This window comes from Salmo salar, chromosome ssa15 (assembly GCF_905237065.1).
Source record: "Salmo salar chromosome ssa15, Ssal_v3.1, whole genome shotgun sequence".
In the NCBI taxonomy this organism is placed as follows: Eukaryota; Metazoa; Chordata; class Actinopteri; order Salmoniformes; family Salmonidae; genus Salmo; species Salmo salar.
Window position 1 is genome coordinate 6370000 of NC_059456.1, and position 25699 is coordinate 6395698.

General features: G+C 46.3%; 1 protein-coding gene across 5 annotated transcripts in view; it reads right to left on the reverse strand.

Moving 5' to 3' along the window:
* The window catches only part of LOC106570917 (WD repeat and FYVE domain-containing protein 3), a 326816-nt gene that overhangs the window by 4893 nt on the left and 296224 nt on the right, over positions 1–25699 (reverse strand). For 4 of the 5 annotated variants that reach the window (XM_045695421.1, XM_045695420.1, XM_045695422.1 and 1 more), the window contains 7 exons: positions 24445–24599; positions 22385–22543; positions 18206–18385; positions 14892–15074; positions 14530–14626; positions 13874–14032; positions 12196–12483 (listed from right to left, as the gene is read on the reverse strand). In XM_045695421.1, coding sequence (XP_045551377.1) covers positions 12196–12483; positions 13874–14032; positions 14530–14626; positions 14892–15074; positions 18206–18385; positions 22385–22543; positions 24445–24599 — 1221 coding nt within the window. The remainder of the gene's footprint in view (positions 1–12195; positions 12484–13873; positions 14033–14529; positions 14627–14891; positions 15075–18205; positions 18386–22384; positions 22544–24444; positions 24600–25699) is intronic. The other variant, XM_045695419.1, reaches the window with a different exon arrangement.

A 25699-nucleotide genomic window follows, 5' to 3' on the forward strand; every position in this document is an offset into this window, starting at 1 on the left:
CCAACTGTAAAACACCCTCAACCTCAGACCAACTGTAAAACACCCTCAACCTCAGACCAACTGTAAAACACCCTCAACCTCAGTCCAACTGTAAAACACCCTCAACCTCAGTCCAACTGTAAAACACCCTCAACCTCAGACCAACTGTAAAACACCCTCAACCTCAGACCAACTGTAAAAAACCCTCAACCTCAGACCAACTGTAAAACACCCTCAACCTCAGACCAACTGTAAAACACCCTCAACCTCAACCCAACTGTAAAACACCCTCAACCCAACTGTAAAACACTCTCAACCCAACTGTAAAACACCCTCAACCCAACTGTAAAACACCCTCAACCTCAGACCAACTGTAAAACACCCTCAGACCAACTGTAAAACACCCTCAGACCAACTGTAAAACACCCTCAACCTCAGTCCAACTGTAAAACACCCTCAGACCAACTGTAAAACACCCTCAACCCAACTGTAAAACACCCTCAACCCAACTGTAAAACACCCTCAACCCAACTGTAAAACACCCTCAACCCAACTGTAAAACACCCTCAACCCAACTGTAAAACACCCTCAACCCAACTGTAAAACACCCTCAACCCAACTGTAAAACACCCTCAGACCAACTGTAAAACACCCTTAACCTCAGACCAACTGTAAAACCCCCTCAACCCAACTGTAAAACACCCTCAACCTCAGACCAACTGTAAAACACCCTCAACCTCAGACCAACTGTAAAACACCCTCAACCTCAGACCAACTGTAAAACACCCTCAACCTCAGACCAACTGTAAAACCCCCTCAACCCAACTGTAAAACACCCTCAACCTCAGACCAACTGTAAAACACCCTCAACCTCAGACCAACTGTAAAACACCTTCAACCGCAGACCAACTGTAAAACACCTTCAACCGCAGACCAACTGTAAAACACCTTCAACCGTGGACCAACTGTAAAACACCTTCAACCTCAGACCAACTGTAAAACACCTTCAACCTCAGACCAACTGTAAAACACCCTCAACCTCAGACCAACTGTAAAACACCCTCAGACCAACTGTAAAACACCCTCAGACCAACTGTAAAACACCCTCAGACCAACTGTAAAACACCCTCAACCTCAGACCAACTGTAAAACACCCTCAACCTCAGACCAACTGTAAAACACCCTCAACCTCAGACCAACTGTAAAACACCCTCAACCTCAGTCCAACTGTAAAACACCCTCAACCTCAGTCCAACTGTAAAACACCCTCAACCTCAGACCAACTGTAAAACACCCTCAACCTCAGACCAACTGTAAAACACCCTCAACCTCAACCCAACTGTAAAACACCCTCAACCTCAACCCAACTGTAAAACACCCTCAACCCAACTGTAAAACATCCTCAACCCAACTGTAAAACACCCTCAACCTCAGTCCAACTGTAAAACACCTTCAACCTCAGACCAACTGTAAAACACCCTCAGACCAACTGTAAAACACCCTCAGACCAACTGTAAAACACCCTCAGACCAACTGTAAAACACCCTCAGACCAACTGTAAAACACCCTCAGACCAACTGTAAAACACCCTCAACCTCAGACCAACTGTACCACACCCTCAACCTCAGACCAACTGTAAAACACCCTCAGCCCAACTGTAAAACACCCTCAACCTCAGACCAACTGTAAAACACCCTCAACCCAACTGTAAAACACCCTCAACCCAACTGTAAAACACCCTCAACCCAACTGTAAAACACCCTCAGACCCAACTGTAAAACACCCTCAGACCAACTGTAAAACACCCTCAACCTCAGACCAACTGTAAAACACCCTCAACCTCAGACCAACTGTAAAACACCTTCAACCTCAGACCAACTGTAAAACACCCTCAGACCAACTGTAAAACACCCTCAACCTCAGTCCAACTGTAAAACACCCTCAACCTCAGTCCAACTGTAAAACACCCTCAACCTCAGACCAACTGTAAAACACCCTCAACCTCAGACCAACTGTAAAACACCTTCAACCGCAGACCAACTGTAAAACACCTTCAACCGCAGACCAACTGTAAAACACCTTCAACCTCAGACCAACTGTAAAACACCTTCAACCTCAGACCAACTGTAAAACACCTTCAACCTCAGACCAACTGTAAAACACCCTCAACCTCAGACCAACTGTAAAACACCCTCAGACCAACTGTAAAACACCCTCAGACCAACTGTAAAACACCCTCAGACCAACTGTAAAACACCCTCAACCTCAGACCAACTGTAAAACACCCTCAACCTCAGACCAACTGTAAAACACCCTCAACCTCAGACCAACTGTAAAACACCCTCAACCTCAGTCCAACTGTAAAACACCCTCAACCTCAGTCCAACTGTAAAACACCCTCAACCTCAGACCAACTGTAAAACACCCTCAACCTCAGACCAACTGTAAAACACCCTCAACCTCAACCCAACTGTAAAACACCCTCAACCTCAACCCAACTGTAAAACACCCTCAACCCAACTGTAAAACATCCTCAACCCAACTGTAAAACACCCTCAACCTCAGTCCAACTGTAAAACACCTTCAACCTCAGACCAACTGTAAAACACCCTCAGACCAACTGTAAAACACCCTCAGACCAACTGTAAAACACCCTCAGACCAACTGTAAAACACCCTCAGACCAACTGTAAAACACCCTCAGACCAACTGTAAAACACCCTCAACCTCAGACCAACTGTACCACACCCTCAACCTCAGACCAACTGTAAAACACCCTCAGCCCAACTGTAAAACACCCTCAACCTCAGACCAACTGTAAAACACCCTCAACCCAACTGTAAAACACCCTCAACCCAACTGTAAAACACCCTCAACCCAACTGTAAAACACCCTCAGACCCAACTGTAAAACACCCTCAGACCAACTGTAAAACACCCTCAACCTCAGACCAACTGTAAAACACCCTCAACCTCAGACCAACTGTAAAACACCTTCAACCTCAGACCAACTGTAAAACACCCTCAGACCAACTGTAAAACACCCTCAACCTCAGTCCAACTGTAAAACACCCTCAACCTCAGTCCAACTGTAAAACACCCTCAACCTCAGACCAACTGTAAAACACCCTCAACCTCAGACCAACTGTAAAACACCTTCAACCTCAGACCAACTGTAAAACACCTTCAACCGCAGACCAACTGTAAAACACCTTCAACCTCAGACCAACTGTAAAACACCTTCAACCTCAGACCAACTGTAAAACACCCTCAACCTCAGACCAACTGTAAAACACCCTCAACCTCAGACCAACTGTAAAACACCCTCAACCTCAGTCCAACTGTAAAACACCCTCAACCTCAGTCCAACTGTAAAACACCCTCAACCTCAGACCAACTGTAAAACACCCTCAACCTCAGACCAACTGTAAAAAACCCTCAACCTCAGACCAACTGTAAAACACCCTCAACCTCAGACCAACTGTAAAACACCCTCAACCTCAACCCAACTGTAAAACACCCTCAACCCAACTGTAAAACACTCTCAACCCAACTGTAAAACACCCTCAACCCAACTGTAAAACACCCTCAACCTCAGACCAACTGTAAAACACCCTCAGACCAACTGTAAAACACCCTCAGACCAACTGTAAAACACCCTCAACCTCAGTCCAACTGTAAAACACCCTCAGACCAACTGTAAAACACCCTCAACCCAACTGTAAAACACCCTCAACCCAACTGTAAAACACCCTCAACCCAACTGTAAAACACCCTCAACCCAACTGTAAAACACCCTCAACCCAACTGTAAAACACCCTCAACCCAACTGTAAAACACCCTCAACCCAACTGTAAAACACCCTCAGACCAACTGTAAAACACCCTTAACCCAACTGTAAAACACCCTCAGACCCAACTGTAAAACACCCTCAACCCAACTGTAAAACACCCTCAACCCAACTGTAAAACACCCTCAACCCAACTGTAAAACACCCTCAAACCAACTGTAAAACACCCTCAACCTCAGACCAACTGTAAAACACCCTCAACCTCAGACCAACTGTAAAACACCTTCAACCTCAGACCAACTGTAAAACACCCTCAGACCAACTGTAAAACACCCTCAACCTCAGTCCAACTGTAAAACACCCTCAACCTCAGACCAACTGTAAAACACCCTCAACCTCAGACCAACTGTAAAACACCTTCAACCTCAGACCAACTGTAAAACACCTTCAACCGCAGACCAACTGTAAAACACCTTCAACCTCAGACCAACTGTAAAACACCTTCAACCTCAGACCAACTGTAAAACACCCTCAACCTCAGACCAACTGTAAAACACCCTCAACCTCAGACCAACTGTAAAACACCCTCAACCTCAGTCCAACTGTAAAACACCCTCAACCTCAGTCCAACTGTAAAACACCCTCAACCTCAGACAAACTGTAAAACACCCTCAACCTCAGACCAACTGTAAAAAACCCTCAACCTCAGACCAACTGTAAAACACCCTCAACCTCAGACCAACTGTAAAACACCCTCAACCTCAACCCAACTGTAAAACACCCTCAACCCAACTGTAAAACACCCTCAGACCAACTGTAAAACACCCTCAGACCAACTGTAAAACACCCTCAGACCAACTGTAAAACACCCTCAGACCAACTGTAAAACACCCTCAACCTCAGACCAACTGTAAAACACCCTCAACCTCAACCCAACTGTAAAACACCCTCAACCTCAACCCAACTGTAAAACACCCTCAACCCAACTGTAAAACATCCTCAACCCAACTGTAAAACACCCTCAACCTCAGTCCAACTGTAAAACACCTTCAACCTCAGACCAACTGTAAAACACCCTCAGACCAACTGTAAAACACCCTCAGACCAACTGTAAAACACCCTCAGACCAACTGTAAAACACCCTGAGACCAACTGTAAAACACCCTCAACCTCAGACCAACTGTACCACACCCTCAACCTCAGACCAACTGTAAAACACCCTCAGCCCAACTGTAAAACACCCTCAACCTCAGACCAACTGTAAAACACCCTCAACCCAACTGTAAAACACCCTCAACCCAACTGTAAAACACCCTCAACCCAACTGTAAAACACCCTCAGACCCAACTGTAAAACACCCTCAGACCAACTGTAAAACACCCTCAACCTCAGACCAACTGTAAAACACCCTCAACCTCAGACCAACTGTAAAACACCTTCAACCTCAGACCAACTGTAAAACACCCTCAGACCAACTGTAAAACACCCTCAACCTCAGTCCAACTGTAAAACACCCTCAACCTCAGACCAACTGTAAAACACCCTCAACCTCAGACCAACTGTAAAACACCTTCAACCGCAGACCAACTGTAAAACACCTTCAACCGCAGACCAACTGTAAAACACCTTCAACCTCAGACCAACTGTAAAACACCTTCAACCTCAGACCAACTGTAAAACACCCTCAAACTCAGACCAACTGTAAAACACCCTCAACCTCAGACCAACTGTAAAACACCCTCAACCTCAGTCCAACTGTAAAACACCCTCAACCTCAGTCCAACTGTAAAACACCCTCAACCTCAGACCAACTGTAAAACACCCTCAACCTCAACCCAACTGTAAAACACCCTCAACCCAACTGTAAAACACTCTCAACCCAACTGTAAAACACCCTCAACCCAACTGTAAAACACCCTCAACCTCAGACCAACTGTAAAACACCCTCAGACCAACTGTAAAACACCCTCAGACCAACTGTAAAACACCCTCAACCTCAGTCCAACTGTAAAACACCCTCAGACCAACTGTAAAACACCCTCAACCCAACTGTAAAACACCCTCAACCCAACTGTAAAACACCCTCAACCCAACTGTAAAACACCCTCAACCCAACTGTAAAACACCCTCAACCCAACTGTAAAACACCCTCAACCCAACTGTAAAACACCCTCAACCCAACTGTAAAACACCCTCAAACCAACTGTAAAACACCCTCAACAGACCAACTGTAAAACACCCTCAACCTCAGACCAACTGTAAAACACCCTCAACCTCAGACCAACTGTAAAACACCCTCAAATAAAACACCTTCAACCTCAGTCCAACTGTAAAACACCCTCAACCTCAGACCAACTGTAAAACACCCTCAACCTCAGACCAACTGTAAAACACCTTCAACCTCAGACCAACTGTAAAACACCTTCAACCGCAGACCAACTGTAAAACACCTTCAACCTCAGACCAACTGTAAAACACCTTCAACCTCAGACCAACTGTAAAACACCCTCAACCTCAGACCAACTGTAAAACACCCTCAACCTCAGACCAACTGTAAAACACCCTCAACCTCAGTCCAACTGTAAAACACCCTCAACCTCAGTCCAACTGTAAAACACCCTCAACCTCAGACAAACTGTAAAACACCCTCAACCTCAGACCAACAGTAAAAAAACCCTCAACCTCAGACCAACTGTAAAACACCCTCAACCTCAGACCAACTGTAAAACACCCTCAACCTCAACCCAACTGTAAAACACCCTCAACCCAACTGTAAAACACCCTCAACCCAACTGTAAAACACCCTCAACCCAACTGTAAAACACCCTCAGACCAACTGTAAAACACCCTCAGACCAACTGTAAAACACCCTCAGACCAACTGTAAAACACCCTCAGACCAACTGTAAAACACCCTCAGACCAACTGTAAAACACCCTCAGACCAACTGTAAAACACCCTCAACCCAACTGTAAAACACCCTCAACCCAACTGTAAAACACCCTCAACCCAACTGTAAAACACCCTCAACCCAACTGTAAAACACCCTCAACCCAACTGTAAAACACCCTCAACCCAACTGTAAAACACCCTCAACCCAACTGTAAAACACCCTCAACCCAACTGTAAAACACCCTCAACCCAACTGTAAAACACCCTCAGACCAACTGTAAAACACCCTCAGACCAACTGTAAAACACCCTTAACCCAACTGTAAAACACCCTCAGACCAACTGTAAAACACCCTCAACCTCAGACCAACTGTAAAACACCCTCAACCCAACTGTAAAACACCCTCAGACCCAACTGTAAAACACCCTCAGACCCAACTGTAAAACACCCTCAGACCAACTGTAAAACACCCTCAACCTCAGACCAACTGTAAAACACCCTCAACCTCAGACCAACTGTAAAACACCCTCAACCTCAGACCAACTGTAAAACACCTTCAACCTCAGACCAACTGTAAAACACCCTCAGACCAACTGTAAAACACCCTCAACCTCAGTCCAACTGTAAAACACCCTCAACCTCAGTCCAACTGTAAAACACCCTCAACCTCAGTCCAACTGTAAAACACCCTCAACCTCAGACCAACTGTAAAACACCTTCAACCTCAGACCAACTGTAAAACACCTTCAACCGCAGACCAACTGTAAAACACCTTCAACATCAGACCAACTGTAAAACACCTTCAACCTCAGACCAACTGTAAAACACCCTCAAACTCAGACCAACTGTAAAACACCCTCAACCTCAGACCAACTGTAAAACACCCTCAACCTCAGTCCAACTGTAAAACACCCTCAACCTCAGTCCAACTGTAAAACACCCTCAACCTCAGACCAACTGTAAAAAACCCTCAACCTCAGACCAACTGTAAAACACCCTCAACCTCAGACCAACTGTAAAACACCCTCAACCCAACTGTAAAACACTCTCAACCCAACTGTAAAACACCCTCAACCCAACTGTAAAACACCCTCAACCTCAGTCCAACTGTAAAACACCCTCAACCTCAGACCAACTGTAAAACACCCTCAACCTCAGACCAACTGTAAAAAACCCTCAACCTCAGACCAACTGTAAAACACCCTCAACCCAACTGTAAAACACTCTCAACCCAACTGTAAAACACCCTCAACCCAACTGTAAAACACCCTCAACCTCAGACCAACTGTAAAACACCCTCAGACCAACTGTAAAACACCCTCAACCTCAGTCCAACTGTAAAACACCCTCAACCTCAGACCAACTGTAAAACACCCTCAACCCAACTGTAAAACACCCTCAACCCAACTGTAAAACACCCTTAACCCAACTGTAAAACACCCTCAACCCAACTGTAAAACACCCTCAACCCAACTGTAAAACACCCTCAACCCAACTGTAAAACACCCTCAACCCAACTGTAAAACACCCTCAACCCAACTGTAAAACACCCTCAGACCAACTGTAAAACACCCTTAACCCAACTGTAAAACACCCTTAACCCAACTGTAAAACACCCTCAACCCAACTGTAAAACACCCTCAACCCAACTGTAAAACACCCTCAACCCAACTGTAAAACACCCTCAAACCAACTGTAAAACACCCTCAACCTCAGACCAACTGTAAAACACCCTCAACCTCAGACCAACTGTAAAACACCTTCAACCTCAGACCAACTGTAAAACACCCTCAGACCAACTGTAAAACACCCTCAACCTCAGTCCAACTGTAAAACACCCTCAACCTCAGACCAACTGTAAAACACCCTCAACCTCAGACCAACTGTAAAACACCTTCAACCTCAGACCAACTGTAAAACACCTTCAACCGCAGACCAACTGTAAAACACCTTCAACCTCAGACCAACTGTAAAACACCTTCAACCTCAGACCAACTGTAAAACACCCTCAACCTCAGACCAACTGTAAAACACCCTCAACCTCAGACCAACTGTAAAACACCCTCAACCTCAGTCCAACTGTAAAACACCCTCAACCTCAGTCCAACTGTAAAACACCCTCAACCTCAGACAAACTGTAAAACACCCTCAACCTCAGACCAACTGTAAAACACCCTCAACCTCAGACCAACTGTAAAACACCCTCAACCTCAGACCAACTGTAAAACACCCTCAACCTCAACCCAACTGTAAAACACCCTCAACCCAACTGTAAAACACCCTCAACCCAACTGTAAAACACCCTCAACCCAACTGTAAAACACCCTCAGACCAACTGTAAAACACCCTCAGACCAACTGTAAAACACCCTCAGACCAACTGTAAAACACCCTCAGACCAACTGTAAAACACCCTCAGACCAACTGTAAAACACCCTCAGACCAACTGTAAAACACCCTCAGACCAACTGTAAAACACCCTCAGACCAACTGTAAAACACCCTCAACCCAACTGTAAAACACCCTCAACCCAACTGTAAAACACCCTCAACCCAACTGTAAAACACCCTCAACCCATCTGTAAAACACCCTCAACCCAACTGTAAAACACCCTCAGACCAACTGTAAAACACCCTCAGACCAACTGTAAAACACCCTTAACCCAACTGTAAAACACCCTCAGACCAACTGTAAAACACCCTCAACCTCAGACCAACTGTAAAACACCCTCAACCTCAGTCCAACTGTAAAACACCCTCAACCCCAGTCCAACTGTAAAACACCCTCAACCCAACTGTAAAACACCCTTAACCCAACTGTAAAACACCCTCAGACCAACTGTAAAACACCCTCAACCTCAGTCCAACTGTAAAACACCCTCAACCTCAGTCCAACTGTAAAACACCCTCAACCTCAGACCAACTTTAAAACACCCTCAACCTCAACCCAACTGTAAAACACCCTCAACCTCAACCCAACTGTAAAACACCCTCAACCCAACTGTAAAACACCCTCAACCCAACTGTAAAACACCCTCAACCCAACTGTAAAACACCCTCAGACCAACTGTAAAACACCCTCAGACCAACTGTAAAACACCCTCAGACCAACTGTAAAACACCCTCAGACCAACTGTAAAACACCCTCAGACCAACTGTAAAACACCCTCAGACCAACTGTAAAACACCCTCAGACCAACTGTAAAACACCCTCAGACCAACTGTAAAACACCCTCAGACCAACTGTAAAACACCCTCAACCCAACTGTAAAACACCCTCAACCCAACTGTAAAACACCCTCAACCCAACTGTAAAACACCCTCAACCCAACTGTAAAACACCCTCAACCCAACTGTAAAACACCCTCAACCCAACTGTAAAACACCCTCAGACCAACTGTAAAACACCCTCAGACCAACTGTAAAACACCCTTAACCCAACTGTAAAACACCCTCAGACCAACTGTAAAACACCCTCAACCCAACTGTAAAACACCCTCAACCTCAGTCCAACTGTAAAACACCCTCAACCCAACTGTAAAACACCCTCAACCCAACTGTAAAACACCCTCAACCCAACTGTAAAACACCCTCAACCCAACTGTAAAACACCCTCAACCCAACTGTAAAACACCCTCAACCCAACTGTAAAACACCCTCAACCCAACTGTAAAACACCCTCAACCCAACTGTAAAACACCCTCAACCCAACTGTAAAACTCCCTCAACCCAACTGTAAAACACCCTCAACCCAACTGTAAAACACCCTCAACCCAACTGTAAAACTCCCTCAACCCAACTGTAAAACTCCCTCAAACCAACTGTAAAACACCCTCAACCTCAGACCAACTGTAAAACACCCTCAACCTCAGACCAACTGTAAAACACCCTCAGACCAACTGTAAAACACCCTCAGACCAACTGTAAAACACCCTCAACCTCAGTCCAACTGTAAAACACCCTCAACCTCAGTCCAACTGTAAAACACCCTCAACCTCAGTCCAACTGTAAAACACCCTCAACCTCAGTCCAACTGTAAAACACCCTCAACCGCAGACCAACTGTAAAACACCTTCAACCTCAGACCAACTGTAAAACACCTTCAACCTCAGACCAACTGTAAAACACCTTCAACCTCAGACCAACTGTAAAACACCCTCAACCTCAGACCAACTGTAAAACACCCTCAACCTCAGTCCAACTGTAAAACACCCTCAACCTCAGTCCAACTGTAAAACACCCTCAACCTCAGTCCAACTGTAAAACACCCTCAACCTCAGACCAACTGTAAAACACCCTCAACCTCAACCCAACTGTAAAACACCCTCAACCCAACTGTAAAACACCCTCAACCCAACTGTAAAACACCCTCAACCCAACTGTAAAACACCCTCAGACCAACTGTAAAACACCCTCAGACCAACTGTAAAACACCCTCAGACCAACTGTACCACACCCTCAACCCAACTGTAAAACACCCTCAACCCAACTGTAAAACACCCTCAACCCAACTGTAAAACACCCTCAACCTCAGACCAACTGTAAAACACCCTCAACCTCAGACCAACTGTAAAACACCCTCAACCTCAGACCAACTGTAAAACACCCTCAACCTCAGACCAACTGTAAAACACCCTCAACCTCAGACCAACTGTAAAACACCCTCAACCCAACTGTAAAACACCCTCAACCTCAGACCAACTGTAAAACACCTTCAACCGCAGACCAACTGTAAAACACCTTCAACCGCAGACCAACTGTAAAACACCTTCAACCGCAGACCAACTGTAAAACACCTTCAACCTCAGACCAACTGTAAAACACCTTCAACCTCAGACCAACTGTAAAACACCTTCAACCTCAGACCTACTGTAAAACACTCTCAACCTCAGACCAACTGTAAAACACCTTCAACCGCAGACCAACTGTAAAACACCTTCAACCTCAGACCAACTGTAAAACACCTTCAACCTCAGACCAACTGTAAAACACCTTCAACCTCAGACCAACTGTAAAACACCTTCAACCTCAGACCAACTGTAAAACACCTTCAACCTCAGACCAACTGTAAAACACCCTCAACCTCAGACCAACTGTAAAACACCCTCAGACCAACTGTAAAACACCCTCAACCTCAGTCCAACTGTAAAACACCCTCAACCTCAGTCCAACTGTAAAACACCCTCAACCTCAGACCAACTGTAAAACACCCTCAACCTCAGACCAACTGTAAAACACCCTCAACCTCAGACCAACTGTAAAACACCCTCAACCTCAGACCGACTGTAAAACACCCTCAACCTCAGACCAACTGTAAAACACCCTCAACCTCAGACCAACTGTAAAACACCCTCAACCTCAGACCAACTGTAAAACACCCTCAACCCAACTGTAAAACACCCTCAACCTAACTGTAAAACACCCTCAACCTCAGACCAACTGTAACACACCCTCAACCTCAGACCAACTGTAAAACACCCAGCAGTATACATAACTCTGAGTTATTTGGTGATCTGCATTACTGTGGTTAGGTCAGTACCTGCTCTGAGCTGGTTATAGGGCCGTGCCTCCATGGTGGTGGGGTGTATGGGCTGGGGGACCCCCCCGTGGCCTGCTATGGGGTGCGGAGGGTGAAGCTGTGGGTGAGGGTGGACCCCTTGTTTGAGTGGTGTCTGTCCCGTCTGTCCCTCGGAGTAGTTGACGAACACAAAGCCGTCCTTCTCGTCCAGGCTGAGGGTGTCTGACCAGCGGCGTGAGTCATCTGATCCGCTGTCCACTGACCAGGAGGCCCCCGGCCGACCCCCAGGGGCACCGGGACCCCTAGGAACTGCAGGGGGGACAAAAAAACATTTTATTTTTGGGTTGCAAAGTAGTAAGAATAGGGTAGGTTTAGCTAATAAACTATATAAAACTTAAGTCATCAAATATCAAATGAATGAAGATTAACATTCTCATACAAGCTCTACCTCTGTATGGGACAATACAGAGACTGAACGACTGAACGACTGACCGACAGCTCCAGGACCCTCAGGATCTACAGACCATTAATGATGGGTGGTCGTCTGTACTCTTGAAAGGTCCTTTATACCAGATAGTGTCTGTTACAGGAGCGTAGGTACGTTGGTGGTAAAAATATTAGAATATAGTAGGTTTATATTAGAACATAGTAGGTTTATATTAGAACATAGTAGGTTTATATTAGAATATAGTAGGTTAATATTAGAACATAGTAGGTTAATATTAGAATATAGTAGGTTAATATTAGAACATAGTAGGTTTATATTAGAATATAGTAGGTTAATATTAGAACATAGTAGGTTAATATTAGAATATAGTAGGTTTATATTAGAATATAGTAGGTTAATATTAGAATATAGTAGGTTAATATTAGAATATAGTTGGTTAATATTAGAATATAGTAGGTTAATATTAGAACATAGTAGGTTAATATTAGAATATAGTAGGTTTATATTAGAATATAGTAGGTTAATATTAGAATATAGTAGGTTTATATTAGAATATAGTAGGTTAATATTTGAACATAGTAGGTTAATATTAGAATATAGTAGGTTAATATTAGAACATAGTAGGTTAATATTAGAACATAGTAGGTTAATATTAGAATATAGTAGGTTAATATTAGAACATAGTAGGTTTATATTAGAATATAGTAGGTTAATATTAGAATATAGTAGGTTAATATTAGAATATTAGGTTTTAGCCAATTATCTATTCAACAAATGAAGTCATCAAATGATGAACATTGTCACACTCTGCCTTTATATAGGTAGGTCGACTGACTGACTGACTGGTTGGCTGGATGACTGACTGGCTGGATGGCTGACTGGCTGGATGGCTGACTGGCTGGATGGCTGACTGGCTGGATGGCTGACTGGCTGGATGGCTGACTGGCTGACTGGATGGCTGACTGGCTGACTGGATGGATGGCTGACTGACTGGCTCGATGGCTGACTGACTGGCTGGCTGGATGGCTGACTGACTGAATGACTGGATGGCTGGCTGACTGGCTGGATGGCTGACTGGCTGGATGGATGGCTGACTGACTGGCTGGCTGGCTAGAGGCCTGGCTGGAGGGCTGGCTAGAGGGCTGGCTAGAGGGCTGGCTAGAGGGCTGGCTAGAGGGCTGGCTAGAGGGCTGGCTGGAGGGCTGGCTGGAGGGCTGGCTGGAGGGCTGGCTGACTGACTGGTAAACCAACCTTTGGGTCTGTGGACGGTGCTGCCTGGTTGGCTGGCTGACCCTCCCCCGGCTGCAGCGTTGGGCAGAGGGGAGGGTTTGGACTCTGTGCTGAGGCAGGGCTCGTCTCCGTCTGACTCGCTGCTGTCATCGTCAGCGTTCTGGCTCTCGGGTCCCTCTGCTGGAGAAGAAGAGAATGACTACTTTATTGCTCACAGGACACAGAGGTTGCATCCCCTATGCCACCCTATTCCCTACATAGTGCACTACTTTTGACTAGAGCCCTATGGCACCCTATTCCCTATATAGTGCACTACTTTTAACCAGAGCCCTATGGCACCCTATTCCCTACACAGTGCACTACTTTTAACCAGAGCCCTATGGCACACTATTCCCTACATAGTGCACTACTTTTAACCAGAGCCCTATGGCACCCTATTCCCTACACAGTGCACTACTTTTGACCAGAGCCCTATGGCACCCTATTCCCTACACAGTGCACTACTTTTATACTGTATAGTGTAGTGGACTTCATAGTGAATAGGGAGACATTTGGTATGCATCCAGATGTCTTTTTGCTTCGTGATGAAATTATGACCTCACCAGTCTTAGAGACTTAAACACACACACACACACACACACACACACACACACACACACACACACACACACACCTACCCAGCTTGTCCTCTGTACAGCAGTCAGTTACATCAGGGGGCTCAATGGGCTCTGGAGCAGGGGTTTCTGGGACTTGTAGGAACTCCATCCTCCAGAACTACAGGAAGGAAGATTAGATTAGAAAACTTGAATGTCTTTGATGAGGAAACTCATTTTGAAGCATAAATACACTATGTACAAAGAGTGACAGATATTAAGGGCCGGTTTCCCAGATACAGATAAGCCTAAAACTGGACTAAAAATAACTGTCAATGGAGATTCCTCGTTGAGCTTGCTTTTTTTTGTCCAGTACTAGGCTTCAACTGAAACTGCCCAAAAAAAGGAGGAGGAAGAGTAGGATGAGAAGAGGAAGTGTTGGTTACCCTGACGACTCCGTCGGAGTGTCCGGTGACGATGACGTTCTGTGTGTCCCATTCGTTCATCTCTGACACGCAGCAGCAGAGGATCTGTTGTGAGCGGCCTGTGAAGGTGTTGGCACTGGCTATGGGACTGCCGTTGATGCTCCACACATGGATGTAGGTCCCTGCCGAAGACACTATGTCTCCCTGTATATACACATACATAGAGAGTGAGTCAGGATAATCAAGTGATAGTTCACTTTGCTTGAGGTTTTAGCTAATGTACACCTGAATACACAGCACCTTCTGAAAGTATTCGGACCCCTTGACTTTTTGCACATTTTGTTACGTTACAGCCTTATTCTAAAATTGATCAAATCGTTTTTTTTCCCTCCTCATCAATCTACACACAATACCCCATAATGACATCACAACACCCCACAATGACATCACAATACCCCATAATGATGAAGTGAAAACAGGTTTTTAGAAAAAAGGGAAAAAAAACTGAAATATCACATTTACATAAATATTCAGTGTGTTTTTTCATAAATAACAACTGGTGTGCTGCTGAATAAAGTGTGAAGGAAACCTCGATCTGTTGCTCAGGTGATATAGAATACCTCACGGTAATCTGCAGACCCTGGCTACATCCTTCCACAAGCCAACAGCACTCTGTCACTCCACAAATTGTATGAGGCCATAAACAATACAAGAAACCACTCACCCAGAGGTAGCGTTTCTGGTGGGCGGAGACTTTAACATGGGGAGACGTAAAGCCGTTCTAACACTACTTTTATTCTACCAACAGAAACACATACAAGGCCCTCCCTCGTCCTCCCTTCAGCAAATCTGAACATGACTCCATTCTCCTGCGTACAAACAAAAGCTCAAACACGAAGTACCAGTGATGCGCTCAATACAGAAGTGGTCCTATGAAACAGACACAAGGCTACAAGACTGTTTTGCTAGTACCAGACTGGGATATGTTCTGGGATTCAGACTGGGATTCATCCGATTGCATTGAGGAGTTTACCACAACAGTCACATGCTTCATTAATAAGTACATAGACGATGTCGTCCCCACAGTGACTATAAGAACGTATCCAGAACAAAAAGCATGGATTACAAGCACTATCCTTTCTGGGCTAAAGCTACCGCTTACATGGACGCATACAAGAAAGCCTGCTACAACCTCCGAGACGTCAAACAAGCAAACAGGAAAATACAGGAGGAGGTTAGAATCCTATTACATCGGTTTCAACGCTTGTAGTATGTGGCAGTGCTTACAGACGATAACGGATTACAATGGGAAACCCAGCCATGAGTTTGCCTATGGACGCATAACTCCCAAATGAGCTAAATGCTTTTTATGCTCGATGGGATGAATATTTATTTTTATTTCACCTTTATATTTAACTAGGCAAATCATAATATAACGCTGTGCCTTGCGTAAAAGCCACTTGTGTTTCCAGATGACTGTGTGATCTAGCTCTCCTTGGCCGATGTGAGCAAAACGTTTAAACAGGTTAACATTCTCAAGGCCGCCGGGCCAGACGGAATACCAGGGCGTGTTCTCAAAGCATACACAGACCAGCTAGCAAGTGTCTTCACTGACATTTTGAATCTCTCCTTGTCCCAGTCTGTAATCCAAACATGTTTCAAGCTGACCACCATTGTACCTGTTCCCAAAAGCTCCAAGGTAACCTGCCTAAATGACGACATCGCCCTGTAGTACTCACGTTTTTAATATTGAAATGCTTTGAAAGGCTGGTCATGACACACATCAACACCATCATCCCAGAGACCCTAGACCCACTCCAATTCACATACCGCCCCAACAGATCCACAGATGATGCAATCTCAATTGCACTTCACACTGCCCTTGGAGGGAAAATAACCGTGAGAACGCTGGTCATAGACTATAGCTCAGCGTTCAACACCATAGTGCCCTCCAAGCTCACCACCAAGCTAGGGACCTCGGGACTGAACCCCTCCCTCTGCAACTGGATCCTGGACTTCCTGACGGGCCGGCCCCAGGTGGTGAGGGAGGACAACAACACCTGCGCTGTCCCTCAACACGGGAGCCCCTCAGGGGTGTGTGCCTAGTCCCCTACTGTACTCCCTGTTCACCCACGACTGCATGGCCACACACACGACTCCAACACCATCATCAAGTTTGCTGACAACAACAGTGGTAGAACTAATCTCCGACCGTGCTGAGTCAGCCTACAGGGAGGAGGTCAGAGACTTAGCAGTGTGGTGCCAGGACAACAACCTCTCCGTCAGCATCAGTAAGAACAAGGAGCTGATTGTGGACTACAGGAGAAAGACGGGAGAGTACGCCCTCATCCACATCAAAAGGGCTGTTGTGAAGCGGGTCGAAAGGTTAAAGTTCCTTGGCGTCCCCATCACTAAGGACTTAACGTGATCCACACACACCAGGGCAGTCGTGCAAATGACACGGCAGTGCCTCTCCCCCACAGGAGCCCTCGGCTCCTCAAAAACACTCTACAGCTGCGAACATCGAGAGCATCTTGACTGGCTGCATCACTGCTTGGACGACTGTCCTGGATCGGGAGTTTCAAGTTCCTTGGTGTCCACATCACCAATGAACTATCATGGTCCAAACACACTAACGGCAGAGCTAGAGTTGGAACAGAGCTAGAGATGGTTTATAGTTGGACCAGAGCTAGAGATGGTTTATAGTTGGACCAGAGCTAGAGTTGGTTTATAGTTGGACAAGAGCTAGAGTTGGACCAGAGCTAGAGTTGGACCAGAGCTAGAGTTGGTTTATAGTTGGACCAGAGCTAGAGTTGGTTTATAGTTGGACCAGAGCTAGAGTTGGTTTATAGTTGGACCAGAGCTAGAGTTGGTTTATAGTTGGACCAGAGCTAGAGTTGGTTTATAGTTGGACCAGAGCTAGAGTTGGTTTATAGTTGGACCAGAGGTAGAGTTGGTTTATAGTTGGACCAGAGCAAGAGTTGGTTTATAGTTGGACCAGAGCTAGAGTTGGTTTATAGTTGGACCAGAGCTAGAGATGGTTTATAGTTGGACCAGAGCTAAAGTTGGTTTATAGTTGGACCAGAGCTAGAGTTGGACCAGAGCTAGAGATGGACCAGAACTAGAGTTGGACCAGAACTAGCTAGCTAACAACCAGAGGGGTACTAGAATAATACAAACATATTTTTGTAGTTAATAATAAATCCAATGTGATACGTGATAACTACAGTATCCTTAAATAGAAATACATCTCTCTCTAATTTCTGAATCACCCTTGTAACATCAGTAGGTTTGGGGGAAACAAACATCACCCTGAGTGTGTATACACCACCCACCGTGAGTTCGTTGATGCAAAGGGCAGAGACGGGGGCCCTGTGTCCTCTGAGCTGTGTGACGAAGGACAGTTTGTTGAGGTCCCAGATGATGCAAGTCCTGTCTCTAGAGCCAGACACCAGGATGTGGTACGCTGACGAGGCGGTCAGGCAGGTTACTGTGTCTGTATGGCCCAGCAATGCCTGGCAGGGGAGAGGAGAGGGGGAGGGACATACACGCATGTTAAAACACGGGTTACAGACATGTTACATACAGGCACAGACACACATTACATACAAGTTAAAGAGTGGCAGAGATACTATCTAATGGTATCTGTGTGTTTGTTGGGAAGTAGATTTTACAGTGCATTCGGAAAGCATTCAGACCCCTTGACTTTTTCCACATTTTGATACGTTACAGCCTTATTCTGAAATGTTTTACCATTTATTTATTTTTTTAATTTTCAATCTACACACAATACCCCATGATGCCAAAACAAAAACCGGGTTTTAGAAATGTTTGCAAATATATAAAAAAAAACAAAAAAAAACATCACATTTACAAAAGTATTCAGACCCTTTACTCAGTACTTTGTTAAAGCACCTTTGGCAGCGATTACAGCATCGAGTCTTCTTGGGTATGACGCTACAAACTTGGCACACCTGTATTTGGGGAGTTTCTCCAATTCCTCTCTGCAGATCCTCTCAAGCTCTGTCAGGTTGGATAGGGAGCGTCGCTGCACAGCTATTTTCAGGTCTCAAGTTCGGGCTCTGGCTGGGCCACTCAAGGACATTCAGAGACTTTTCCCAAAGCCACTCCTGCGTTGTCTTGGCTGTGTCTTTAGGGTCGTTGTCCTGTTGGAAGGTGAACTGTCGCCCCAGGCTGAGGTTCTGAGCGCTCTGGAGCAGGTTTTCATCAAGGATCTCTCTGTACTTTGCTCTGTTCATCTTTCCCTCGATCCTGAGTAGTCTCCCAGTCCCTGCCGCTGAAAAACATCTCCACAACATGATGCTGCCACCACCATGCTTCACCGTAGGGATGGTGCCATGTTTCCTCCAGACGTGACGCTTGGCGTTCAGGCCAAAGAGTTTAATATTGGTTTCATCAGACCAGAAAATCTTGTTTCTCATGGTCTGAGAGTCTTTAGGTGTCTTTTGGAAAACTCCAAGCGGGCTGTCATGTGCCTTTTACTGAGGAGTGGCTTCCATCTGGCCACTCTACCATAAAGGCCTGATTGGTGGAGTGCTGCAGAGATGGAGGCCATTGTGTTCTTGGGGACATTTCAATGGTGCAGAAATGTTTTGGTACCCTTCCCCAGATCTGTGCCTCGACACAATCCTGTCTTGGAGCTCTACAGAGAATTCCTTCGACCTCATGGCTTGGTTTTTGCTCTGACATGCACTGTGAACTGTGGGACCTTATATAGACAGATGTGTGCCTTTCTAAATCATATCCAATTAATTGAATTTACCACAGATGGACTCCAATCAAGTTGTAGAACCATCTCAAGGATGATCAATGGAAACAGGATGCACCTGAGCTCAATTTCGAGTCTCATAGCAAAGGGTCTGAATACTTATGTTTGGGTGTAGAAAGTCTGGTAACCTGTTTGAGTGTCTAGAGAGTCTGGTAACCTGTTTGAGTGTAGAGGGTCTGGTTACCTGTTTGAGTGTCTAGAGAGTCTGGTTACCTGTTTGAGTGTCTAGAGAGTCTGGTTACCTGTTTGAGTGTGAGGGTCTGGTTACCTGTTTGAGTGTCTAGAGAGTCTGGTTACCTGTTTGAGTGTAGAGGGTCTGGTTACCTGTTTGAGTGTCTAGAGAGTCTGGTTACCTGTTTGAGTGTCTAGAGAGTCTGGTTACCTGTTTGAGTGTCTAGAGAGTCTGGTTACCTGTTTGAGTGTCTAGAGAGTCTGGTTACCTGTTTGAGTGTCTAGAGAGTCTGGTTACCTGTTTGAGTGTCTAGAGAGTCTGGTTACCTGTTTGAGTGTGAGGGTCTGGTTACCTGTTTGAGTGTCTAGAGAGTCTGGTTACCTGTTTGAGTGTCTAGAGAGTCTGGTTACCTGTTTGAGTGTCTAGAGAGTCTGGTTACCTGTTTGAGTGTCTAGAGAGTCTGGTTACCTGTTTGAGTGTCTAGAGAGTCTGGTTACCTGTTTGAGTGTCTAGAGAGTCTGGTTACCTGTTTGAGTGTCTAGAGAGTCTGGTTACCTGTTTGAGTGTCTAGAGAGTCTGGTTACCTGTTTGAGTGTCTAGAGAGTCTGGTTACCTGTTTGAGTGTCTAGAGAGTCTGGTTACCTGTTTGAGTGTCTAGAGAGTCTGGTTACCTGTTTGAGTGTCTAGAGAGTCTGGTTACCTGTTTGAGTGTGAGGGTCTGGTTACCTGTTTGAGTGTCTAGAGAGTCTGGTTACCTGTTTGAGTGTCTAGAGAGTCTGGTTACCTGTTTGAGTGTCTAGAGAGTCTGGTTACCTGTTTGAGTGTAGAAAGTCTGGTTACCTGTTTGAGTGTCTAGAGAGTCTGGTTACCTGTTTGAGTGTCTAGAGAGTCTGGTTACCTGTTTGAGTGTCTAGAGAGTCTGGTTACCTGTTTGAGTGTCTAGAGAGTCTGGTTACCTGTTTGAGTGTCTAGAGAGTCTGGTTACCTGTTTGAGTGTCTAGAGAGTCTGGTTACCTGTTTGAGTGTCTAGAGAGTCTGGTTACCTGTTTGAGTGTCTAGAGAGTCTGGTTACCTGTTTGAGTGTCTAGAGAGTCTGGTTACCTGTTTGAGTGTCTAGAGAGTCTGGTTACCTGTTTGAGTGTAGAAAGTCTGGTTACCTGTTTGAGTGTCTAGAGAGTCTGGTTACCTGTTTGAGTGTCTAGAGAGTCTGGTTACCTGTTTGAGTGTCTAGATAGTCTGGTTACCTGTTTGAGTGTGAGGGTCTGGTTACCTGTTTGAGTGTCTAGAGAGTCTGGTTACCTGTTTGAGTGTCTAGAGAGTCTGGTTACCTGTTTGAGTGTCTAGAGAGTCTGGTTACCTGTTTGAGTGTCTAGAGAGTCTGGTTACCTGTTTGAGTGTAGAAAGTCTGGTTACCTGTTTGAGTGTCTAGAGAGTCTGGTTACCTGTTTGAGTGTCTAGAGAGTCTGGTTACCTGTTTGAGTGTCTAGAGAGTCTGGTTACCTGTTTGAGTGTCTAGAAAGTCTGGTTACCTGTTTGAGTGTCTAGAGAGTCTGGTTACCTGTTTGAGTGTCTAGAGAGTCTGGTTACCTGTTTGAGTGTCTAGAGAGTCTGGTTACCTGTTTGAGTGTCTAGAGAGTCTGGTTACCTGTTTGAGTGTTTAGAGAGTCTGGTTACCTGTTTGAGTGTCTAGAGAGTCTGGTTACCTGTTTGAGTGTCTAGAGAGTCTGGTTACCTGTTTGAGTGTCTAGAGAGTCTGGTTACCTGTTTGAGTGTCTAGAGAGTCTGGTTACCTGTTTGAGTGTCTAGAGAGTCTGGTTACCTGTTTGAGTGTCTAGAGAGTCTGGTTACCTGTTTGAGTGTCTAGAGGGTCTGGTTACCTGTTTGAGTGTCTAGAGAGTCTGGTTACCTGTTTGAGTGTCTAGAGAGTCTGGTTACCTGTTTGAGTGTCTAGAGAGTCTGGTTACCTGTTTGAGTGTCTAGAGAGTCTGGTTACCTGTTTGAGTGTCTAGAGAGTCTGGTTACCTGTTTGAGTGTGTAGAAAGTCTGGTTACCTGTTTGAGTGTAGAAAGTCTGGTTACCTGTTTGAGTGTAGAAAGTCTGGTTACCTGTTTGAGTGTAGAGAGTCTGGTAACCTGTTTGAGTGTCTAGAGAGTCTGGTTACCTGTTTGAGTGCCTAGAGAGTCTGGTTACCTGTTTGAGTGTGAGGGTCTGGTTACCTGTTTGAGTGTGAGGGTCTGGTTACCTGTTTGAGTGTGAGGGTCTGGTTACCTGTTTGAGTGTCTAGAGAGTCTGGTTACCTGTTTGAGTGTCTAGAGAGTCTGGTTACCTGTTTGAGTGTCTAGAGAGTCTGGTTACCTGTTTGAGTGTCTAGAGAGTCTGGTTACCTGTTTGAGTGTCTAGAGAGTCTGGTTACCTGTTTGAGTGTCTAGAGAGTCTGGTTACCTGTTTGAGTGTAGAAAGTCTGGTTACCTGTTTGAGTGTTTAGAGAGTCTGGTTACCTGTTTGAGTGTGAGGGTCTGGTTACCTGTTTGAGTGTCTAGAGGGTCTGGTTACCTGTTTGAGTGTGAGGGTCTTGGCCCTCTCCTTGGATGCGCCCGTCTCCCAGACACAGATGGCAGTGCTGGTTCCCCCGGTGACGACCAGCTTGGGGTTGGGGCAGATGGCGCACAGGATCTGACCCCACTCTGACAGACACTCATACACCACCACCGCCTAGAGGAGGAGAGGGGATTGGTTAGTCAGGGGGAAGGAGAGAGGGGATTGGTTAGTCAGGGGGAAGGAGAGGGAATTGGTCAGTCAGGGGGAAGGAGAGAGGGGATCGGTCAGTCAGGGGGAAGGAGAGAGGGGATCGGTCAGTCAGGGGGAAGGAGAGAGGGGATCGGTCAGTCAGGGGGAAGGAGAGAGGGGATCGGTTAGTCAGGGGGAAGGAGAGAGGGGATCGGTCAGTCAGGGGGAAGGAGAGAGGGGATCGGTCAGTCAGGGGAAGGAGAGAGGGGATCGGTCAGTCAGGGGGAAGGAGAGAGGGGATCGGTTAGTCAGGGGAAGGAGAGAGGGGATCGGTCAGTCAGGGGGAAGGAGAGATGGGATCGGTTAGTCAGGGGGAAGGAGAGAGGGGATCGGTCAGTCAGGGGGAAGGAGAGAGGGGATCGGTCAGTCAGGGGGAAGGAGAGAGGGGATCGGTCAGTCAGGGGGAAGGAGAGAGGGGATTGGTCAGTCAGGGGGAAGGAGAGAGGGGATTGGTCAGTCAGGGGGAAGGAGAGAGGGGATTGGTCAGTCAGGGGGAAGGAGAGAGGGGATTGGTCAGTCAGGGGGAAGGAGAGAGGGGATCGGTCAGTCAGGGGGAAGGAGAGAGGGGATCGGTCAGTCAGGGGGAAGGAGAGAGGGGATCGGTCAGTCAGGGGGAAGGAGAGAGGGGATCGGTCAGTCAGGGGGAAGGAGAGAGGGGATCGGTCAGTCAGGGGGAAGGAGAGAGGGGATCGGTTAGTCAGGGGGAAGGAGAGAGGGGATCGGTTAGTCAGGGGGAAGGAGAGAGGGGATTGGTTAGTCAGGGGGAAGGAGAGAGGGGATCGGTTAGTCAGGGGGAAGGAGAGAGGGGATTGGTTAGTCAGGGGGAAGGAGAGAGGGAATTGGTCAGTCAGGGGGAAGGAGAGATGGGATTGGTCAGTCAGGGGGAAGGAGAGGGGATAGGTTAGTCAGGGGGAAGGAGAGAGGGGATTGGTTAGTCAGGGGGAAGGAGAGAGGGGATTGGTTAGTCAGGGGGAAGGAGAGAGGGGATTGGTTAGTCAGGGGAAAGGAGAGAGGGGAATGGTTAGTCAGGGGGAAGGAGAGAGGGGATTGGTTAGTCAGGGGGAAGGAGAGAGGGGATTGGTTAGTCAGGGGGAAGGAGAAAGGGGATTGGTTAGTCAGGGGAAAGGAGAGAGAGGGGATTGGTTAGTCAGGGGGAAGGAGAGAGGAAATTGGTTAGTCAGGGGGAAGGAGAGAGGGGATTGGTTAGTCAGGGGGAAGGAGAGAGGGGATCGGTTAGTCAGGGGAAAGGAGAGAGGGGATTGGTTAGTCAGGGGGAAGGAGAGAGGGGATTGGTTAGTCAGGGGAGCACGTTAGGGAAGGGTAATGCTGCCTTAACACCAGGGGGCACTGCTGCCCCACAGGATTTAGTCTGTAGGCAAGGTTAAGTATTTCCTCCATTCGTTGCATTCTCTCCTTGTCTCCTTCTCAACTGTATTAAAGGAGAAGGTCCAAGGTTACTCTCCTCTGACCTTCTTCTCCGATTGGGTTTTGAGGAGGAGAGGAATCAAGGAAAGACGAACTGAGATAGAGCCATAGACATTGTCAAAACAACACCACAGAAATAGAATGAATTCTAGAATGAATTCCATGACTGCAACATGACTTGATTAACATGCACGGTCATGTCTGCACTGCCCCACACCGAGACCCAGAGACAGACAAACAGCCTGGCACAGAGACCCAGAGACAGACAAACAGCCTGGCACAGAGACCCAGAGACAGACAAACAGCCTGGCACAGAGACCCAGAGACAGCAGTATCTAACTGACCTTGTTAAGACTCATAGTTGGCCAGTCTGCAGGAGAGGTCTGTGAGTGTGTGTTTACCTTGTCAGACTCATAGTTGGCCAGTCTGCAGGAGAGGTCTGCATAACCCCAGGCAAAGGTCTTGTTCCAGACTGGAGGCTGTAGGACTTTATTCTGCTCCACAGCCAGAATGCCCTTCTCAGTACACACTATCTGGCCCACTGGCTCCTTTAGCTCTGAAACACACACACACACACACTGTCACACACACACACACACCTATTCCCAACCCTAATCAGTACACACTATCTGTCTGAAACCCTCTCCTCTCCTTCAATACTTTATTTGAATCCAAAAATCACATTACATTGCTCAATGAATAAAACATTCAAACGGTCACGTGGACAAATCATGGGTCCCAAAGGCACCTCTCCTTTCTATTGCCAAGCTGCTCAAGAACATTATTTTGCCAGCCGCTTTGTGTGTGTGTTTGTGTGTATATACAGTGGGGAGAACAAGTATTTGATAACCTGCAAAATCGGCAGTGTTTCCTACTTACAAAGCATGTAGAGGTCTGTAATTTTTACCATAGGTACACTTCAACTGTGAGAGACAGAATCTAAAACAAAAATCCAGAAAATCACATTGTATGATTTTTAAGTAATTCATTTGCATTTTATTGCATGACATAAGTATTTGATACATCAGAAAAGCAGAACTTAATATTTGGTACAGAAACCTTTGTTTGCAATTACAGAGATCATACATTTCCTGTAGTTCTTGACCAGGTTTGCACACACTGCAGCAGGAATTTTGGCCCACTCCTCCATACAGACCTTCTCCAGATCCTTCAGGTTTTGGGGCTGTCGCTGGGCAATATGGACTTTCAGCTCCCTCCAAAGATTTTCTATTGGGTTCAGGTCTAGGCCACTCCAGCACCTTGAGATGCTTCTTACGGAGCCACTCAGTTGCCCTGGCTGTGTGTTTCGGGTTGTTGTCATGCTGGAAGACCCAGCCACGACCCATCTTCAATGCTCTTACTGAGGGAAGGAGGTTGTTGGCCAAGATCTCGCGATACATGGTCCCATCCATCCTCCCCTCAATACGGTGCAGTCGTCCTGTCCCCTTTGCAGAAAAGCATCCCCAAAGAATGATGTTTCCACCTCCATGCTTCACGGTTGGGATGGTGTTCTTGGGGTTGTACTCTTCCTCCAAACACGGCGAGTGGAGTTTAGACCAAAAAGCTCTATTTTTGTCTCATCAGACCACATGACCTTCTCCCATTCCTCTTCTAGATCATCCAGATGGTCATTGGCAAACTTCAGACGGGCCTGGA